The following is a 22,405-nucleotide window of genomic DNA, read 5'->3' on the forward strand; positions in this document are numbered from 1 at the left end:
TATTTACAATGCCAATAGCTCAAACTCTAGTAAATGCGAGACCTATTGGATTGCAAATGATTGTTTAGTATACAATAGTGTCGCGCAATTGAGATGATTGGGCTAGCGCAAGCACTTGATGACTCAAACCTAAAAAAACTATGGGTGGCAATAATACATTCTAAAGAATGTAAGCTTCACAGGAGAAACACATAACAGAGGCATACTATGGCAGCCATGGAAGAAATGTGTGATCCTATTCACATTGGCATATAAAGACTTCTGTGCATAGAAGGTTCAGGTCCTTGGTCAAATTAATATCTGTATTAAAGCAAGGACTTGTAGTACTAACGCCACAAATGTTAAGCTTGTCAAAAGTGTGCGTGACAATAATCAGTAACTTTCCACTTCCTCACGATTGCAAAATACCGGAGACCCATTGTACCGTGTAAGTACGCCTCAATTGGCCCTTCAAACTAACCCGTTCCAACATGGCCACCCCGTCGACGTGTCTCTATAAGCCTACTACCAAAAATAGAATTGATTAAAGAATGGAAGCTGCATATACGTCGGAGTAGTGACTATTTTGAACTTGGCACAGTCCCTGTTGTACACAAAGGAAGGTCCTCGACAAAAAGAAAATTAAACGCAATAGTGTAGAAAAGGCTTGATGAAGTTAGGTAATTGTTTGTTTGTTGTAGCCAGACTAGTGTTCCACAGTGTGTTTTAAGATTTTTGTTTATGGATATTCACACTGTGTATCATTTATAATAAAATGGATATTTTACCAAATGAAGTAACTTGTTGAATTTTTTATATAGTATTAGAAAAAATTGCTAAAAGAATGAGATTTGCAGTATTTTTTTAACGGCCCTTGTATGTTTGACTTTACTGTGATGTCTCCATCTCAAGATGGCAGCCTAGTTGACTAATAGCTTAGGGCTGCGCCAGACCCTCGCAAAACTTTAGTCTCTCTTCCTTGTTCATGGTAGTTTCTTGTTTTCGCCTTTGTCGATTGCTGTTGACTCAGTATATTCTCCACTCGGCACAGAGTAGAATTCTTTAATAGAACTTTCTCTGGTGCTCCATTACAGTATTTTTCTGAGGCTCAGTTGGACATTACTACTTATTTTACTTCATTATCAGTGGCATTGGACTACAAGTCCCAGTTTCCTCCGTGGCGGCAAAAACGTCACTATTGGTGACGTACTGCGCAGGAGGTGGAGGGAGCGGTGGGGGAGGCTGGTGTTGGTGCTGTCTATAGACAGTCAGAAGCAGCGGAGGGAGACGGGCAGCCGCGGCTGGAGAGAGCGCAAGCAGGGGTGGTCTTGGGCCTGTGACAGCAGCGGGGGACAGCAGGTCACGGGGTGGTTTCAAAGAACGCGGATGGCGCTGGGCATATCTGTGGGGGTTGCTTTTAACTATTGTCGCCCCAGACACCGCCAGGGTTCTGTGTATTACTAAGGACACAAGTCATCGCCGGGTGGCTCTAGCACCATTAGGGACCCGTGGCCCCTGACACTCTTAAGAGCCCGGGTTGTACAGGATCCTCTGTCACTACTGGGGTCCTCTGTCACTACTGGGGCATCGATATTTGGCTCCAATGCTGTGACCCATGTAATTTTTCAAGTAGCGTCTTGTTTAATTCTGGGTCCCTTTATTTTGTTGTAGAATTTTTCCAAAGGTATCTTGTTTAGCCCTATTTCGAATTGCGTCCCTCATTGCTTCCATTCTTGTTTCTTTCCCCGGAGCCCTTATTAGAATTTTTGTAGTGGCTCTTGTTCATTTTTTTGGAGGTGGCACTTGTTCCAGTGCCGGATTTACGGGGCCCCTACTTACGTGTAAGGGCCCCACTGGTATTTCTTCGGCCTAGAGGCCATTCCTACGCGTAGAAGACATAGGGGGACCTGAGACGCCGGAGGAGGAGCCTCCTCTTCAGGGAACGTGTGACCAGGAACAGCAGGAAGAAGAGGGGGCACCATGTCTTCGCCAAGCCCGGGCAAGAGACGGATGGACACTGATGTCGTCAAACTGTATCCTTCCATAACAGCAAAGCAGCTCAGCTGTTCCATTGGGGCCGGGTTACTGTCTGTTGCTCTTGTCAACCAAACCAGAAGGGATACGTGATAATGATGATGGGCCTTCTAGCCTCTTCCACATGCATACACTACAAACTTACTACTCGGGTTCACCAGTACCCCCTGTGAACCATTAGAACTGCCCCTTAATGGAGTGGCTCTCTTTTCTTTTTAAATGTACGGAAATTGAATCACTGATACTACTTACATATATTTGTCGCTCTATGGAGTAAAGGCTTCAGCTGGATATGTTGTCTTTGACTTTTGTTGGGGTACCCTCTTTTTTGCACTGGGAAATTGTGGTATTCTATAGCTGTCAGTCTCTGCTGTTGCCACTCAGTGATGGCTTTAAAGTCAATTGATTGCGCCCCCCACACCTTTCACAGTAATGTTATTGTTTTGGAACCCATACAATCTACTTTCTGATGATACGAGACCATGTTTATGAGCTGTAGGCATCTGGTGCCATATATTTCAGTGTCTTATGTTGCCCACAAGTGTGTTGGTTTTGGGGTCGTGGACATCGCTCTCTGTTCCAAGCACCGTGCAAGTAGTATCCTAGAAAGGAAGAATGTTCCTTCTATAACGAAAAGGGGCCCTTTGTGTATCCTCAGCCTTTCTTCCTTGTGTTCTGCTTTGCATGTTTTGTCTGTTCTGATTCACCCTGAAAATCGAGAAGGTTATTTTTTTCATCGTCATAGATCCAGTATAAATACACAATACCAATTTAGGTGAGAGGGCACTTTCAGCTATGCCCCTCCCCCAACGGCGTAATTTTGAAACGTCTCTGCGCCTAACGCTCCTGGTCCAAGTGGTTATTTACATTATATAAAGACCATACCTGTACAGGGGCGGGGGAGGGGTTAACGTTGGTAGATAAATATTGTTATATACGCTACTGGTTTGGGTCTTGATAAATCTGGTTTATAATGTAAACAATTACATTTCATGTCTTGACACAACACGAAGAAGATATTGAGCCATTTGAAATTGTCGAAAGAGATGAATGTATGCTATATTCCTGTGCTTTATGGTTGTGGTTTGATTTGCAGCAAGGCAAATACGACACTTAAGCCGCTCCCCCACCCCTTTCAAAAACGTAAACAGTGACACCCCTCGGGATTGTTTGATTGATAGAATGGGAAAGGGGTGAAATGAATTGATTTTTCAATTAAACATCGATCTACATGGTCCTGTCGATTGCTTTTGACGTGTGTTCTTTACAAAATAGGGTTCAGTTGTGTCGTTATGATTTCAAGAATCGAAAAATGGTGACATGCCATCTCAGTTGAGCAGAGAGAATAGAGCTATATATAGCAATGTTTAGGATTGCCCTCTGAAGGCATATTTTAATCTATAGGTCGAGCGCGCATGAAAATAGGGTGGAAAATAACCAGTGTCGAGAGGAAATGGGGGGGTAAGGCCGCAGTCGACCTACTAGAAGCTGCTTCCTTTGTTCCCTTTTAGCTGTTGCCAGATAGATTAGGTAACCTGCTATTTCTGGGGGAGGGGGTGATACCTTCCAGCAAACAGTGCATTTCCATTTCATATGTTTTATTGCCCTGTTACTTGTGCAAATCTACCCAGACCTAAAATGAGGGTATTTTAAAGCACTTTTGTCAGTTTTACTCTCACCAAAACGAGAAAGAAATGACTGCGTTTTATGAAGTTCGGTATGGCAAAACCTTTTTAATTGTCATGTTCCAGTTGGGGTGGAGGCAAAGTTTTTGGAGTTGTTTTTCTCTTAGACCCCTCCCCCTAGTTCGTATTTGTATGTTGTCGCCGTCTCTCGTGTTTCTTTTTCCCTTCCTTCAGCTATTTTAAGATGTGAAGTGATTCGCCTGTTTATTTCCCTGATAATCGAGAACGCGTTTTATATACATTGTTAGTCTTTATTAATTTTGCTAGAATCGTTTTGTTCTTCACTTTGCAGAAGGGCTGTTCTTTTGATGCGTACGTTTTCTCCCACTTTCTACGCACGCGCATTTAGGACCGTCAGGTCTGTGTGTTAACCTTGTAGGGACAGTAGCCAACTTCATGAAACACTGGGTGGAACCTACATGGTGATTTATTAATTACAAAACTCTCAAATCAACACGAAACAAGACTTGCCCAGCTCTGACTTTTGAATTTGCACGTAATCCCCGAAACTGTTGCTATAACAAGATATTTATTGTGTGGCCTTCTTTAGTTTACCTTTGGTGGGTGAGCTGAGAAAGTGACTCCGAACCTGTCTAGACCAGCACATATTTCTTTAAAACTCTGCATAGGGCAAATGAGAGGTTGTTTGGTTGTCGGCTGTGACCGTAGTCCGCACATTCAGGGGGAGACCTGTTGGCTGATGTTCTTGCATTGTGCCAGTTACCATTGAGTCTGGGTGGTGTCGAGTTCACACAGTTCAGAAAATGGGTCCTGACCCCTCCCCCATCCTACTTTGCTGTATGGTATCTGGTGCTTGGGCAAAGTCTCTCTCGGGGGCAAGGACTAGGGTCCGGCCGCTTGCTCCGATTGGATAGCCTGTTACTACCCGGAAGCATGGAGAGGGGAGGAGCCAGTGGAACAGCTGATTGAAGTGACAAGAACATGCTTCTTCCAGCCTCGGGGACGAGTGGGGGCCCTGTGGGCCCGGGGGAGTCTAGCTAAACAAACACCGTGTGAGCCGTAACAGGGCAGAGCCTGGAGTACAGCTGTGCTGGCACACAGGGCTCGGACGGGGAGTCTGTGGCCTCAACTTTAGTTGAATGTGATCGTGGAGTCAGGCCCATGCTAGTATTGAGAGAGTATTGTAGATTTCAGCCACGTTTTACCAGATATTATGGCTGATTACTCTGAACGCTTTAATGTACTCTACAGCCTGTGAACGTTTAGGCTTAAAAGTACACGCATTGTATTTTTCCCCTTCCACCTGTAATCACATATCTTTACGCGTGGCAACTTTCGCTTGTGCCTGATTGTAATTTCTTCTGCTAAATATTTCACGTTTCTGTGGCATATGGTTGGCACATCACATCTCCAACTTTACCTTGCTTGACTCTCGCACATTAGCATATAACTTTTTTTATTCGGCCCTCCACTGTAGATGTAGACACTTGAGCACTGGTTAGAGGTTTTTTCTGGACATGCTTTAAACCGGATTAGAATTTCAGCTCTTGCTGTGTGTGTTTTTAATCGCATACACTTTTTAGCAAAGCAGAATATTTTGTATAAACCAAACTTCTTTTTTTTTTTTACCATTGCAGCTAGGCCTGTGGAGGTCCAGTTGTTCATTTTGGATCAGACCCGCGAACTGAAACAGTATTTTCTTGTAGCTGTAGAACAATCATTTCTGTATCACGAGCGGAGAAAGAAATGCCCCACTTGTAATCTTCTTAATGTGGAATTTGCGCAAGCAAGGAAATTAGGTTGTGACACCTATGACTTCATCCAGCAGGTGCTAAGGCACTGAAGAACACGCCCGGAAAAAAACGAATTTGTATGCAGTTGTTTCAGTCGTCCTCAATTATGCTGTTGTTAAAGAGTGTATGGCTCACAAGAGCCCCTCCTGTATTTTAGCCCGCGGATTAGGATCGTGGGCATCCCATTTACTACAGAGATTAACTTTTAATATCTTGTGAAGTCGACACACACATACTCGTACTCGAGTTTATCAGAATTCAAAAACAAAGGCACAGCCAACGTGAAAATTGCTTCGAGGCAAAAAACGCTATCATGTACATTTACTAAATGTTGTTTAGGAATAAGCATAGCAAAAGCACAATGTACTAGTTTGCGTGTTCGAATTACTGTGTTGTAGTGTGCTTTGGAAAATGGCAGCCTTTCCATGGTGGGGTATGTTTACACACTTGATATAAACTTTGCAAGTGTGCAAACAGTGTTATTTGCCATGAAGCATATTGCGCATATTTTATTTTCTCTCCCCAGCCAAGTAGCTAGTTGTTTAACACATATTGTTAAACCTGACTTCACCATATCGATATTAGATGGCCTTGTGCATAATTCACATGTTGCATTTGGGACATTCATTTCCATCCTCGGCTATGCTCCACCTTATTTACCGCTCGCCCTTTTTAATTTTCCATACCACTTTCTCATGACTGTCTCGCATGCTTTGTAAATGTTGTTGACCGCTTAAACGTATTTCATTTGCATAAACTTTAAAAAGGATACTTTATAAAAAAAAATCCATATTGAACTGCCAGGAATACAGCTGTTAAAAATAAAACGCGTTCACATCAGTGACCTTATTTGCAACTCTGAAATCATCTGTTTGTGGTTTAAATACCAACCCAGGGGAACGAGTTGTAGGTTTCAATTCGGGCTTTATGTATCATTTATCAGTTTTTCCTTTACCTTCAGTAAAAAGTAACACCTTTCTATATATTTCTAATGAAGGCTTATACTGCAGTATAAATGACACAGCTGGGCTTTTCCATGCACCCTCTCTTCTATACTCTGCCTTTCAGTGGCAATAACCTGGGGTTATTTAATGAGAGAAGGCTAAAAGCGAGAATGTTCCTGTTCCCACTCATCAGCAAAGTTTCTGTCTTACTGCTCATATCCACCCCTCTTGTGTTTTTCCTTGTCTAAATCGGTACCGGAACCTTGTCTGTCATTAGATTCGCTTTGTTGTCACCACTTGTGTTTTTGGGACTTGTGCTGTGGAGTTATTTCAGTACTCCTTCTTCTTTGTGAAGTGACCTGAGAGTGTAGGGATCTTTGTGAAGTGGCAGGGTTTTCTAAACCTTCAAGTCTCTCTGTGGCCTCTGTAAAGTTGTTTGACTTGATCAGTTGACATTGGGAGATTCTAGCTTACAATTGTGCAGTGTCTGCCCGTCTGTCTTTTCAGTGGCCTTTGATTTTATTTCTTTTCTGTGACATAGTAACAGTGAAAGGGGGAGACTTTTGGTAGCAGAAGGACAGGGCACAGAGAGGAATCCAGTGCTCCGTTTTAAGATTTGAATAGACCTTTTATTGCTAGAGCAAAATAAGTGTATGTAGTGTCACTGTCTCAGTAAAATACTTGTCTTGTGAACTGGAAGTAATGAGTCCATGATCTTAAAAAGTGGTAATAGCCTCAGGTAAGTTGGTTTGAGTAGGAGTATCCCTTGTACTTGAAATTGCAATCCGCCCCAGAAACCATATTGGTGTACAGCTGAAATTATCTGCCAGGTACTGCCTGAAGCAAGGACCATAGAATGCTTCAGCTAAGCTTGTGTTTTCTTTAACTCCCGCTGCTTGTCAGCAAGTGTCCTGTGGATCCTCTACCATCTGAGGAGCTTGCTTTGGACCTAATGGAAATGGTTTGTAGTTCCTCGTCTCAGGTCCTATTGTGGATCAGCATTTCACCTTTAGTCCAGTGCTTACTGTTTTTAACAACTCTGCTTGCTTTTGAGACTACAAACATATACAGGCTTAGGCAAGCTTCAACTCCCACAGCCGTATCACTTTACTCCTTCTTACCTGCCTTATTTTGTTTGTTGCATTTACGGAAGAACAACCATTACATCTTCCTGTTATGGACACACTGCCAGGGGCACACATCTCAAAGTAGGTTCTCTGTTGAATTGCCTCCCCAGAAAATGATCCACCAGTTTTGTTGGAGATCATAGTTTTAACTAGGTCCCTCCATTTTGGAAGAGCAATTTGGAAACATCTACCTCCTTCTATGAGACATCTCATAGAAGAAGAATTCTTTTTTTATGAGCACTCTCCAACATTCTGTTTTTTGGCACCCATGGTCTCAGCTGTTCTCTAAAAATTAGTAATAATTTTCAATAACGAGGAGAGGGATCGAAGAAGAGCACCGGTTCACTGCCCCAGCTATGTTTGTCGTTCTGCATTACAGCAATGCCATACTTTTTTCCTGTCGTGCTACTCCTATGACTGCAAGACTAAATAAGAGTGTATGCCGCCATTGAACCCCAGACCTGCAAATGCAGCCTCTGTTTAATAGAAACCTTGTTATAGGTGCATACCTTCTTCGAGTCTATCAAGTGCCCTAGAGTCTTGCACGTGTGTGTACACTTCCTAACCTCCAACTACATAAAGATGCACCTTTTTATCCTGCTTTAACAGCAAGTACTTACTATTACTCTTGCGACCATTTGGTTTTGCTTCAAATCTACATTCTGGAGCTTGTTTAGTTAGGATATTGGTTAAAACCACTCGGTTCACAAGTACTTCTCTGTTCTTCCCTGTATTCATTAGTTGGATTCTCTGGGATTCATCACTTGCACCATCTGTTGTCGCTCCTGTTTCTCTGTGCATGGACCAACAACCTGAGTGTAGTTCAGGAATGAACATTCCCTCTATTTGGTGCAGAAGTCTACTCCTGAAGGGTGTGAGAGGGTGAGCAAAATAATTTCAGATTTTTCAGGCATGCCTTAATTTCAGGACATGAGTCCTCATTTTTTACTGATGTCACATTAATGTCTTGCATCTATAGTTGGAGAAATCAAGCGTGCTGTAAGACAAAAGGGTCACAGTCGAATGATCTGGTTCAGTTTCTTGACCACGGTCGTTCTTTCTGTTCCATATTTTATGGCAAGGGTTCATTAATGAAATGATCTTAGTAACCTTCTTTTTGTTTTTTTTGGTTGGTGTCCCCATGTGAGATTCTGACCTTCGTCTGGTATCCAGCAGACATTAATACATTTCGACTCTGGCAAGAGACAATTTCCGCAGTGACATCTAACCTTTCTGCGGCAGTCACAAAGTGTGGGATGGGGTGAAGTGGAAAGGTTCTTCGTATAGTGTCAAGGACTGAACAGATTATTATTACAGTCCTCCTCTGTTTAAGTTTTAGAAGATATACCCATGGCAACTCCTCGCTATGATAATCATGAAAGCTCGCTGAGCTAGTGTACAGTCAAATCGTAGTGTGCTTTCTAGAAGTGTTTTGGCTCTTCCCCGAACCTGGTTCAGTCTGTTTTCATGAGTGCCTGCTGAGCTGACAGGTTTTTTTGATATGAAGATTATGCTCATGAGCTTTATGCACTCTTTCACTTCAAGCAGGATGAGTTTTTTCCCTACTCATTCTTGTTTGGTAATTAAGTTGTCATTGTAGTTTTAAACTTCTGTGAAATTATGCCAGATACTTTTTTACTTGGGTTCATAGAACCATGGTGGAAAAAGTCATAATCTGTAGTTCAGGAGAGTGCAAACTCACACTTCTCGAGGCAATATTTTAAGAACTTGGGTTCTGGTTGTGTCGTTGTTGGAAGCTGGGCTCCAGTGTAACTGCTTGAGTGAGGTCTGTATTATTTGGCAGGGTATTCCGCCTTGGTACCATACCTGGTCTAGTGGCGTAGTCAGTCGAGGTGATCGTTACTACGTGGGAGGAGACCAAATGGCTATCACAATTTGCTCTCTCTACCTCTGCACTGGTGCTCGTTCTGTTGGGGACAAAGCTAGTTCCGGAAGTGTTGTTTCCCTTCGGTTTTTACTTTGGCCTTTCTACACATCTTTGTATATATAGTCAGGATGAGCCGTCCTGTTTGTAGAACCTCTTCGGCAAAAAGTAAAAAAAAAAAAATGTATTTAAATATCTTTTTTGCTTTTTCAAAGGTATAGTCCAAGTTCGTATACAATTACACTCTTGGGCAGAAAGTTGTGGCAAAATCCTCGTTGGCAATCTGTTCAGTGGATGAGGATGTGTACATGGGGCATTTGCCAGGAGAGAGAACAAATTATTTGCCTAGTGTTAAAGCTTCTCTAGAATGGTCCATTATATGGAAGTGTGCAGAAATGTACAATACTACTTTGTTTTAGACACTTTGGAGACCTCGTTCCTCCCATGGGAGTATAGTATGCTTCAGAGAATGCTAACCACATGGAGACAGCCATCATTTCTGGGTAAGCAAAATGCTTTGTTTTTCTATTTTTTTATTATCCTCAAATTAGGGAATCTCATCACTTGTATTTTATTTCCTGCTGTTACGAATACGGCATGTAGATGTTGACACCTCTGCATGTTTTCCAGTTACTCAAGTTAAAGCAAAAAAAAAAAAAAAGCCCGGGTTGGTAAAAAAAAATCAAATCTCTAAACCAAAAAACTTGGGTGCAAAAAACGTATTAACTGCTAGCTATGTAGTTTGCTTTTAGTACTGTATGCTTTACAGAAGAATTGTGATTGTTGTATAATTAGCCCATGCAGGACTTCAATGCTATGTCCTCTTGAGAAAACCCCCCTATCTTTGTCTGCAGGATAAAGCCTGACTGTAGGACTGGTGAAGATAATGAGGTGGGTAAAGCACATTGAGCAGTGTCTCTGGGAATACTGCGAGACTGCTGTCGGGTACACCTGATTCACAGAATTCTTAAGGGAAATGTTAACTGTTTCAGTTCAGAGACATTGTATTGGGCAAAGGAAAAAATAAGAAAAAAATATTTAACATAATCACCTTTACCAAAACAGTGCTTCACCTGTGAATTTTGATGTACGTGTTAAATACTAGAATTTCCATGCCCCCTCTCCACTCGCTGTCAAGCAGGTACCCAAATCAGGATAACGTTTGCTAGGTGAGCCTCTTTGTAGGCAGAAACTGCTGGTCCTGGTGGAGCGGAAGTAGGTACCATAGAAGTATCCACTTATAGGTGCCGTGCCTCCACTGCCTGTTTTTGTGTTACTGTCACCTGTTTTATCGTTCAGGTTTAGAATGTAGCAGTGACAGGCCAAGAAAAGGGTTACTGTTTGAGTACGAGGATTGCCAGAGAAACAGCCATGGTATGGGAACAGGGCTTGCTGAGAGCACCCATTCATATGACTCACATTGGCAAGGTTTCACCTCTGCAGAAGTACACCAGAACCATGTAGAAATAGTACGTAAGGGAAATTGCAGAATACCACTTGTAACCTAATTGGAATATGAGCCCAAGTTGTGTGTTAAGGATGGCAAAGTGGTGGCGGCTTGATTTGTTTGTAGACCAGAAGGTACAGATACTGCCTTAAGAGGGTTGTGTGTAGAGGTCCGAGTAGAGTAGGATAAGATACTACTGCCTTTTATGGGCTAAGCGGCACTGTTGTCGCTCTGCTTGCTAATGTGTTTCCAGAGTTTGGAAGTGGGATCCGAGAGGCCAGAGGACTAAAAGTGTCTGACTCACCAGTGAGAAGCTTATTCTGCTTTTACAGCACTCTTAAGAGCGACAACACACTCGCTGACTGACCCCTTAACAGTTAGGTAGATTGAAGGCCTCTTGGTGACCGTAGCCAAATAAAGGCTCTGGCGCCTCCATTGTCCTCTTCTGCCCAGACTTCCTCAGCATCTGGTTACAGTCAGTTTTTGCTTCACGATCTCGGCCCCCACACACCAAGTAACCAAGCTAGTTACTAATTGCTGAATCCGTTGAAATGCAGTACAGCGTTGACTTGTCCAAGGTCAGTATTTGTATGCAGCTGGCTTTATTTTCCATTTTTATCGCACCTTGCACTGGTAGAACTGGTTTCGGGTGGCATTGCCACAGAACACAGTTGTCGAGAAATAGAATCCAGTTGCAGAATGCCATAGAAGAGTCCTGGTTTGGTGTTTGGCCAACCAACTAGCAGCACTTTGGCAGATATGCCAAGGATCTTGAGGGGGCCCCACGTGTAAACAGCGATGAGACCCAAAGTGCACCCTTGAAGTATTAAAATGGACGCTTTTGAAAATATTTTCTGTAACTCCAATGCCGGTACTTTTTAAAACCTGCATCGACAAATCCATTGATTGACTGAGGCGAAGAAAAGACCAAAAGTTAAAGGAGCATCTGGAGTCTAGTCTGACTCTTTGAGGTGAAAAAGAGGTTTTATGTTCTTTTCTGCACTGATGTGCTGATTTGAATATGAATTCCTTTTTAGGTTTGACTTTGTTTTACCAATAATTTTGGCGTAACAAGGAAAATATATTTTGCAGTTGTGGCCAAAACAATGACTTAAGAATGAAGTTAGTTTTTGAAGTTTTATTGTACGTAGCAGATCATTAGTGATGTACTCAAAACACACATGCGCACCTCTGCTCTGTCGTCTTCAGTGCAGTCTTTTTGATTTCACTCCAGATATAGTTTTCCTTGCATTTTTCTTTTTACACTTTTGTTAAGCTCTTTTTGTCACAGACTTGGAACAGCCTACATAGATTATTGTTGTGCTTTATTTTTTTATTTCTTTTATAATAAGGTCCCTTGGCTATCCTAGGTAATCAAATGTATTGCTTGGTGTTTAACTGAATATTGCCAAGTGTTCAGTGTAAGTTGTGCTTTGCTGCATTTTACTGTATAGAATTCGTATTGACAGGAATTGCACTTTTTTGTAATATACCACTTAACTTCATATAACCAGATGAGTGCTGTATATGAGCTTTAAAATACCAAGCAACTGTCACTTGCAGGTGCTGCCTAACAATACTGTATGCACATTTAAAGTTCACGTTTTATTGTTCTAAAACTGCAAAGGGCAGACAAAACAGTGAATGCCCTCCAATTAGAGACATCTAAACAGATTTCAGTAATCACAGACGGGCCAAACACACAGTCTGCCTTACAAAAGTAAAAATAGACCGCCTGAATCGTCAAATACATCACACTAAACATATAAATATCTAAACCTTTATATGAAGAACCAGCCTTCAAAGTAGCCTCACAGCCCTCTTAGGATCAGACTAAACGGAACAAGTCATTGCGCCATATGGCCGCCCCTCCCCCAACTAAATCCAACTGGAGCAGCTTAATTTTGGCTTTCTCTGAAAATGAATGGGGAACGTCCTACAATGAGAAAGAAATGCCCTGCTGGGTATCAGATCGAGGAGGCTGTGCTATATTCAACAGTTGCTGTAGCACTTCTGAAGATCCAACCTCTGAAATTGCATTGCTGAGCAGAGCTCTGTGAAAATGATTTTTCTTTCCTTAATCTGTAGACTTCTTTTATTTTTTTTAGGACCGGCACCTTACACAGGCTAGATTTGCACAAGTCTGGGTCTCGCACGACCACAGTTATGGTTACCTCACCATTGCGGTCTACAGGAACCTTTATTTCTGGATGGGAGCCTGTGTGCCATTCTCACAAGTTTGCCATATTCATTACCAGAAGAGGCCAGTACTCTGCAAATAGCACCTTCATAGCCGGTACCAGTGAATCCTTAGGAGAAATTACCCAAATGCCAGCACTCTAATTAGGCAGCCCTCTCGTTTTACAGCGCCTCCAGATTACCTTTAAGAAAGGAGACTGCTCTGATCATTTGCCAATCCATCTCTACTTGACTTCTTCCGATCCTTTTGTGCCCAGGTCGTCCTGTCCTGATGCATTCTTGAGTCTCCCTCCTTCATAGAGGCTTCTGTGGCAGACTGCTTTTGTTCCACATTTTTTATTCACTGGTCTACTGGTGCAGCCTTTTCAACCATGTCCACATTTCTAAGAATGGTACCGAACAACTCAGTCATCCTCCCCTTTCCGTCCATCAGGTTGCCATTTGAAGCTTCTATTTCCAGTTCCCCAGTGTTCTCTTTATCTCTACATTTGGGATTGAAAAATGGTCACTGCTAGTGAAAACCAGCATGTGTTGGACCTATCACCAAGGGCTTCTATCTGCTGTCCCTCATGAGTGAGCCATCGCCTCTGGTGCAGCCAACGTTGAAAGGTGGGGGTCATCTGTATGTGGTGTTAGCATACATTTATCTGGCTCTTTGTGGCTTGAAACACATTTTCTTTCAAGAAAGTATGATTGTTGCCATGTCTGTGGCAGAATGTTGGCTTCTGAGGGCTACTCTAAACAAAGCTAGAGGGACCCAACAACCAAAGGGGTAGGGTACCAGAAAAAGACAAAAGTCTGAAAAGAGATCCCCTTTGGATAAATGTCACACACCAAGCATCAATTTGCCACAGACCCTCTTTACACAGCAGTAAGATGAACAGAGAGAAAATGTAAAAAATACAAAGTATAAAAAATAAACAAATGTATTCAGAAAGTCAATAAAAACCTATACGACACAGGGTATAATGTAGCCATTAGGTCCTTGTGGTCTTTCCCTAACACAAATACAATTCTAATAGTTAAAAAACAATTAATATAACATACACAGAGACATCATAAAAAAAACTACACACAATTGGAAATACAATGAGGAAAAAATGGTTCCTATTTGTGGAGAGAAGCTACAGTAGTCAAACGGGGATCAATTATAGTTTATATTCCAATCTTCATTCAAACTAATTGTCTCCTCAGACTTAAAGTAGTTTCCACTCTAAGGGATGTTTTTACTGTGTGCTTGGAAGTGCTCCTGTCTTGTGGGTCTGATTGTAGTCTCACAGGTGCACATTGTTCTGAACTGTCCCCTTTCATGTCTTTTCGCCTTCAGTGAATCTCCTCCTCAAATCGGAGGAACTGAGAGAGCTGTACTCACCTCAGTCACATATTGCTACTGCTCCACTGGCACCTGTCTGTTTCTATGCCCACCTAGGGCTTTGGTTGTAGCTGCATACCTTGAGCGTATTCAGGGTAAATTAGGTTCACACTTCGACATTGTGCTCTAGTAGACCTCTGCACACAGTCTACCTGCGGGCCATAAAGTCCACTCTTTCAAACGATATTGAAGCAGCCATTACGAACTAAACACCCTTTTGAGTGTGGTAATGTTCAAATGCCGCCACTACTAAGGACCTGTGGTTTTGGAAAACACATTTTAAATTTTTTTATTTTTTTTTATTGATAATTTTATTGTTTTCTTGCAAGGAAATTCAGCAATAGATGAGAACAAACAAAAATGCAGCTTGAATACATCCAAAGTACAAGACTTAAAAAATAAGTGATTAAATCCAGTCAGCAATTGGTGCCCAGATTTTCTCCCCCAGAGCTCTTCTTTTGATCCCTTTTAACTTATAGATAGCAGTCTCAATATTAAACATAAACAATAATTTTTCACGCCAAGTAAAGAAAGAAGGGGGGGTCTGAGTTAATCCACTCCCTAGTAATGCAGGCTCTAGCTACTGCCATACAAATAAATAAGAAATAAGTTACTGGCTTTGATCTAGAAGTAGAGGATTCCATACCCAGTAACACCATCTCGGTGGTTACCGTGATATCACAGTTAAGGACAGCAGCCAGAAAACTTTCAATTTTGTTGAAAAAAATCCTAAGTTTAGGGCAGTGAAAAAACATATGCAAATCATTAGCTGCATGCAACCCGCAGCGACTGCAGTTCGTTCCAATGGTCGTACTCCACTTAACAACCTTACTTGGCGTGTAATAGAGGTCATGTATGCACATAAAATGCTGAGATTTCATCATCCCTGTAATTAAACATTCTGAAGCACACTTGACGGAAGACAAAACATCAATACCGGGGATACCTAATTTATTAGCCCATTTCAACTGGCATTGTTCCATATCATCCCCACATTCTTGAATCAAACTTAAATAGAGAGCCTATAGGGGCTTTTTTCTGCAAAAGTTCCAGTAAAGAAATTCTTGTCATTCTAGCTGAAGTAGTAAATGGATAACTCTGTAAAAAACTACGGATCTGAAGAAATTTAAAAAAGTAATTTCTTACCAAAGAAAATTTGTTCTCTAGTTCCTGGAATGAAGCAATTTGACCATTAATAAATAAGTCGCCCAAATATCGTAGTCCTTTCTGCTCCCACCTATAAACCGTCAAATCACAAAAAATAGCTGGCAGGAGACAAGGCGAAGCTAAGGGGGTATAAACATTTAGTTTAGATACGTCCAGGTGCTTCCGTACTTTTTGCCAAACTCCAAAAGCTGCCTTCAACGTCTTATACTTTGTTTTTTTATGGTAGCTGGGCTCGACAACCTTAAGAAAACTACCTTTCACTTTCTCTGACCATAGTCATTTCAAAAATAGTTGGAGTTTGACAAACAGACATATTTACTCTATCTCCAATTATAAGAGGACTAATGAATTGGAGTGTTGCTGCTAAGTAATAAAATAAAAAATAAGGGACATTCCATCCCCCACACTCCTTACTCAGTATCATTTTTGAAGGGCTTTCCGATGGCGTTTATAGCCCCACAGAAACCTGGAAGTAATCCTTTCTAAATTTTTTAAATGGGAGGGATGGAATTCCAGCGGTATAGTGCGATACATATACAGCACTTTTGGTAGGATCAGCATTTTTAAAATGTAAGTCTACCATGCAATGACAGATGTAGATGGTCTAAGCGCTGTAACATAATGTTGATTTGGGCTATCCCGGAGTTTATGTTAAGTTCCGGTATTTTCTCTATGGGCAATGATATCTTCATTCCCAAATATGTAACCTCTGAGATGGTAGAAATGTTCGAGGGTGGATTATCTCCAGAGCATAAGATCTGCGTTTTCTCCAGATTAAGTTTATAACCGGAGAATGACCCAAATTGTTTAGCAAGCTCATTGATTGCCGGAAGAGCAGTCTGGATATCGGTGGTGGTTATCACAATGTCATCAGCATAGGCCAATGCTCGGTAGTTAATATTGGCTAAATGAATAGGGCTAATCTTTTGTTCCAAAATAAAGCGGTTAATTAGGGGGTCAATATAAAGTGCAAAAAGTAAAGGTGAGCAGGGGCATCCTTGACGGGTGCCCCTAGTGATTGGAAAAAAAGGGAAAGTTGCCCATTAATTCGAATCCAAGCTTTTGGAGCGATATACATGGTTTTTAGTGCCGTTAAAAAACCTGGGCCCAATCCCTTCCTAGCTAACACGTCCCACAGATAACCCCAGGCAACCCGGTCAAAGGCTTTTTCAGCATCTAAAAATACGAGTCCAACATTAGACCGGGTTGCCTGGGACCAATCAAGAAACGTGATCACCCATTGAATATGATCCGCAGTGTCACGGGCAGGGATAAAACCATGTTGGTATTTAGAAACTAACGGAGAAATAATATTAGATAATCGTGAGGCAAGGATTTTAGAAAAGATTTTACTATCTGCATTTATGAGTGAAATGGGACGAAAAGATGACGGTAGCAGAGGAGGTTTGCCCTTTTTAAGAAACACGGTTAATATAGAGTCGTGCCATGACTGAGGGGCAATACCTTGTTGGGCTCTTAGAAATAAATCCACCAGTTCTATTCTTAAGATACCACAAAAATGCTTAAAAAACTCCAGGGGAATGGCATCAGGGCCAGCAGCTCTTCCAGAAGCTAAAGACAACAATGACAGCTCAATCTCCTCCCAAGTAATAGGCAGATCCAGCTTCTCCATCTCCTGTGTAGATAGAATACCATTCAAAGCCGATTCAGTAAATTGAGTTATCCGGTCTGTGCAATTTCCTGCCATATCCTCAGCATATAGTTTTGAGTAAAAGTCACAGAACACTTTAAGTGTGTCAACTGTATTATTGACAGTCAGCCCTGCAGTAATATTAATTTTATCAACACTAGCAAACACAGCTTTCTGCCTCGCCCTCTTGGCCAAATGTTTTCCTGAGTTTTCTCCTACTTCGTAAACCTCAGTTAGGAAAGCTGCAAGTTGCTGGGCAAACTTTGAAGCAAATCCTTGATGGATCTTGACCTTATGAGCCAATAGCTCCTTAATGATATTCTCTGTAGCTAAACCCTTGTTACAAGCCTGCATAAGGTGAATCTCGAACCGTCTCAATTTATTCATCTCTGCTTCCTCTTTATTTCGAGTCTCCCTCTGTTTTTTTTATTGAATAGCTCAAGGTTTCTCCTCGAACCCCACACTTAAATGTATCCCAAACTACCTCTGCCGAAGTGGATCCTCTGTTATATGCAAAAAATTCAGGAATCCAAGTATTCATATGCTCAACGTAGGATATATCGAACAGGAGCTTACGATCATAAGACCACGACCGGGGGCTAAATAGAATATTTAAGTCAAAACTAAGAATAATAGGATTGTGATCCGATATAATTTTAGGTAACACCCTATATTCCATTTGAGCCAGTTCATTAAATAAAGTCCTAGCAACAAAAAAATAATCCAACCTAAACTAAAGTGTCTTTGATGGGGGGCAGAGAAAAAAGTGCAGCCATAAGTTCCCCCCCCTTCTCTCGTACCCCACATCTATCAATCGATATTCTTGAACAATCCCCTTAACTGCCTTAAATACATTCTTTTTTCTCCCTGCATATGCAATATTTCCACAGATGTCAAATGTTTCATCCAAATGCAGGTTGAGGTCCCCACATAATACTAACCAAGGTGACCATAAAGCTAGCTCCACACTTAATTGATGCAAAACTGTGGTCATCAGCAGTAGAGGCATAAACTGAGCAAATAGTAATGGTCGAGCCCCCAAGTTTAAGCTCAGCAATAACCCATCGTCCCAATGGGTCTTCTTTAACTCTCTTAACTTCCCCCAACCCAAACCTCTTTAAAATGGCCACCCCCCTTATCGTAGAGCTTTGACGAGAACACCCCACAATCTCCAATCCAAGATCCTTGAGCCATCCTCTGTTTGTCCAAGAAACATGGGTCTCCTGTATACATATTAAATCTTCCCGCATAGCTTTAAACACCTGAGCCGTTATACCCCCTTTTTCTTTTGTCATTTAAGCCACAAACATTAATAGAGCAAATCGAGAATGTAACCATTTTCTTGTATTGGTACAATTCTGCAATTAAACTTACATTTACAATAACAGAAAATGTCCAAATTTGGCACCAACCACGCAAAGATCCAAAACACCAAAACTGAACATCCTTCAGCTGTACTTCCTTGCACCCAACGTAACACCCTTTCCCACCGACCCGCCCCCGCAAACCACCCCTCCCCAGCAAACCACCCTCCTCCCAGAACCCCACCACCGGAAGCTTATGGGCAAATGCCCTCATTGATGGAAAGTGAGTATAAACTATGTGATTCTACCCGAACCAACCAGACCCATATTTTACCTTACCCCCAACCATCCTAAGAGGAAACCACAGAAACCACAAAAAGCATGAGGAAAGTGTATGACCCTTATCCTATCTCTGCTAGATTGCATCTAAAAATTGCTGTGCTTTGACCTCGGACACAAAAAAAATAGTTTTCCCCTTGGGCACCACCTTGAGTTTTGCAGGGTTTAGTAAAAATACTTGCCCCCCGTTAGACTGGATTGGTGCCATTAGCTGTTTGGCCAAATGCTCAAAGGTGGAGAATATGCTTTATTTCCAGTTTACCAATTCAACTTGTAAACAATAAAGAGAAATAAGTCCTTATGTTTTCTGTTATGTTCTTTGTCACATGCTAAAGGTAAATTCTCCTTAGTTTAGACAGACGTTTTGAATTTAGCATAAATGGTTCTCTAAATGCGAAGTTTTGCACAAAAAGAAAAGAAGTTAAATGTCAAACCACTAACTTTCGGAGTGGTGCATAATTGTTGTGTAGTTGTTCAACCTGGTGTTGGGTGTGGTGTTCAGGTGATGCTAGCAATGTACTGTATTACTACAATTTATTTGTGTTTTGGCATAGTTATTGTTAGCATTTGTTTATTGCGCGCAATGACACTTCTCCAATACAGGCAAACAGTTGCATTCGTATTCTAAAACTACTGTTCCTCATGCTGCGGAGTGGCCCGGGGTCCTAACACTGTAGTTCCTGAGCGCTGGGTGTACCGCTGGACCGAGATGTGTGGGACCCTGCTGCGACGCGACACGCCTGTTGGTGTTCTCCCCCAGTGGCGGCCGGACGGCCCTGAAACTCTAGCCCGGTGCTGCGGTGGAATCATAGGCTCGGGGCGGGCTATACGGAGGCGGTGGACCGGACCGGATCGTGAGTTCGGGAGCTGACCTACCTCATAGGCGGATGTGACTGACAGCGATTTGTCCCGGGCGGAGGTGGCTGCACCCACTGAGATCGAGGGAGTGCTGTCTTGGAGGCCGCGACCGCCATTTTGTGGTGGGGCGGTGCTGTTCGGCTGGGGACACCATGTGCTTCCAGCTGCTACCGCTGCTGTAGCTCCGCTCCAGATGATAATTGCATCGCACAGGGGGCAGCGGTGAGTGGCGTATCCTTGCAGCATTCCATGATATTGGCGCAGGGGATCTGGGGAGTTGATCTTCTATTGAGCGCGCCTCGCCATTTTCGGACGCAGCACCCGGAGATATACTTTTCATGCACACCTACATTAGCTGTGATTTGAGACATACTCCCCGATTGGGAGCGGCATGGGGACAAGCTGTGTCTGCCTAGTTGCTGGGGTGGTGCCGTACACTGCTGATGTGGAGGCTGGAGCTCGGGATGGCGACCTATTGTGTGCCCCAGTGTAATCTGCGCCCCCAGACATCTCCTCTTCTTCTCCCGGGCACTGCATGTTCTAACCTGCATAGCTCCTGGCTGAGGTTGGGCTGTGGCTGGCTGGGCGGCATCCGCTGTGTCACTGGTACCTTACCTTTGCTGAGTTTGCAGGTGCATTGTGGGGTGTGGCATTGTGGGAGAAGCTGGTGGGACCCCAGACCTGGGCCCTGTATTGCCGCTCTATCTTGGCTGGGTGCTGCCGTTAAGACCTGTCGCAAGTGCGGATGGTAGGTGACCGGGTGCTGACCCTGGGCTGCTGGCAAGATGGGCAAACAAGATCCGAAGCAGCCCAAACTGAATTTTTAAAATAAGTGCTCCACTAGGCAAACTGACTCTGAATCAGACGCCCAGGGTGCGGGCCACAATGAATTGCCGGCGGAGGGTCGGGGGGAAGACTTGAGAACTCTGATGTTGGAGATGCACTCTAGACTACGCAACATAGACTCCAAATTGGATACACTAACTTCCCAACTGGATTCTGTCAAGACACAGGTAGCCACTCATGAGACTCGCTTGTATGCCCTTAAAAATCGCCACACTGAGTTACACGAGTTTCAGGTGGAAACCAAAGAGCAGCTGCTACATATGGACAAGCTGTTTGGTATCATTAGGGCCAAGAAAGACTAATTGGAGGTGCGGTCTAGAAGGAATAACCACCGCATTCTGGAGACCATAGCAATTTTCAAAATGGAGTCCTTTGTTACTGACCTCCTCCATGAAGTTTTTGACCCTCATTTATCATCGGTATTTGTGGTGGAGAGGGCCCACAGGTCGTTGGGGCCGAAGCCGCCTGTTGGTGCGACGCCTATACCGATCCTGGCCAAGTTGCTGAATTACCAAGACAGAGATGTGGTTCTGCGCTTGGCGAGGGAAAAGGGTCCAATTTCCCATAAAGGTAACAACATCTCCTTTTACCCTGACTTTACCCCGGCGGTGCAGGTGGCCCGGCGGGAGTTCCTCCCCGTCAAGCGTATTCTCATGCAGGCGCAGGACCCTTACTTCCTACTTTATCCAGCCAAACTAAAGGTCTCCCATGATGGCACGGCTCACGATTTTACTGATGCGAAATCTGCTTTGAAGTTTTCCAAGCATGTAGGTGGGAAAAAGGCGAAAACTATGGGTGCTGCTGGTGGCGCTTATTCGGGCCATCTTCGTGACAATGACCAACTCTGATCCCCTGCTTTTACATGTTATGTTGGTGTACTATAATGGATTAAGATGAGGGCATTATTTGACACTTATTCATGTTTAGTCTTGTGCATTCGATTGTGCTGTGGGGTTGCCGGAGGTCACTGGGCCTGAGAACACTTATGATGTTCCCACATGTTGGATTGCCGTCTGCTCTTCTGCAGTACTTCCGGCTGCCCTGTGCAGACAGGAAAGTTCGCAGGTGTCACCTCCCATGAGGGCGAGATTTCCCGTCATTGCTTTGTGTTTTTCTTTGCTAGGTTTGGGATTGGTATGCTGCATCCTGATTGGGGGGTTGGAGTGGGTGGTGGGTAGGGGTTGTTTCACTGTTTTTAGCCAACATGACGCTACGATATGGATCGAAACTTGGGACTGTTATTGGGTATCTACGCATAGACTGGACTCGTAATGGGTATGTGAGTAATGTATTCCGGACTGCACGCTAATACACTGAATTGTCTTACATGGAACATACGGGGGTTGAACGATAATAGGAGGACCAGGTTGGTGCATGCCTATCTAACCAGAAACCACATTAATCTATGCCTTTTGCAAGAAACTCATTTAGATATAACCCCATCACAGAGGTTATGGCACAACAAGTGGGGAACAATGTACTCCGCTATTTATTCCAATTATGCTCGAGGTGTAGCAGTTTTGTTAAAGAAAGGGGTGGACTGGCGTGAGGACAAATTCTTTATGGATACTGAGGGAAGGTACATAATATTACATGGTAGACAAGGGGGTGTAGCTGTGATGCTGGTGGCAGTGTATGGCCCTAATGTGGACTTGCCAGAGTTTTTTCGTGATATTTGGTCCAGGATCAGAACCACTGGTTGCAATACGATTTTGTGGGGTGGTGATTTGAATGCTATTTTGGATCATGGCTTAGACAGACACGGCATGTCCCGATCGCTGCACCCACAAGCTAGTGCCGTTGCAAGCTATTAT

The 22,405-nt window shown here is 43.0% G+C and overlaps 1 protein-coding gene across 1 annotated transcript in view; it reads left to right on the top strand.

Annotated features, from left to right (window-relative positions):
* Positions 1-1,210: 1,210 nt before the first annotated feature.
* Positions 1,211-22,405, top strand: part of UBE2H (ubiquitin conjugating enzyme E2 H) — a 348,824-nt gene continuing 327,629 nt past the window's right edge. Inside the window, exon 1 of the mRNA XM_078677606.1 lies at positions 1,211-2,012. Coding sequence (XP_078533732.1) covers positions 1,960-2,012 — 53 coding nt within the window. The 5' untranslated portion in view covers positions 1,211-1,959. The remainder of the gene's footprint in view (positions 2,013-22,405) is intronic.

Source organism: Lissotriton helveticus, chromosome 1_1 (genome assembly GCF_964261635.1).
Source record: "Lissotriton helveticus chromosome 1_1, aLisHel1.1, whole genome shotgun sequence".
Classification (NCBI taxonomy): domain Eukaryota; kingdom Metazoa; phylum Chordata; class Amphibia; order Caudata; family Salamandridae; genus Lissotriton; species Lissotriton helveticus.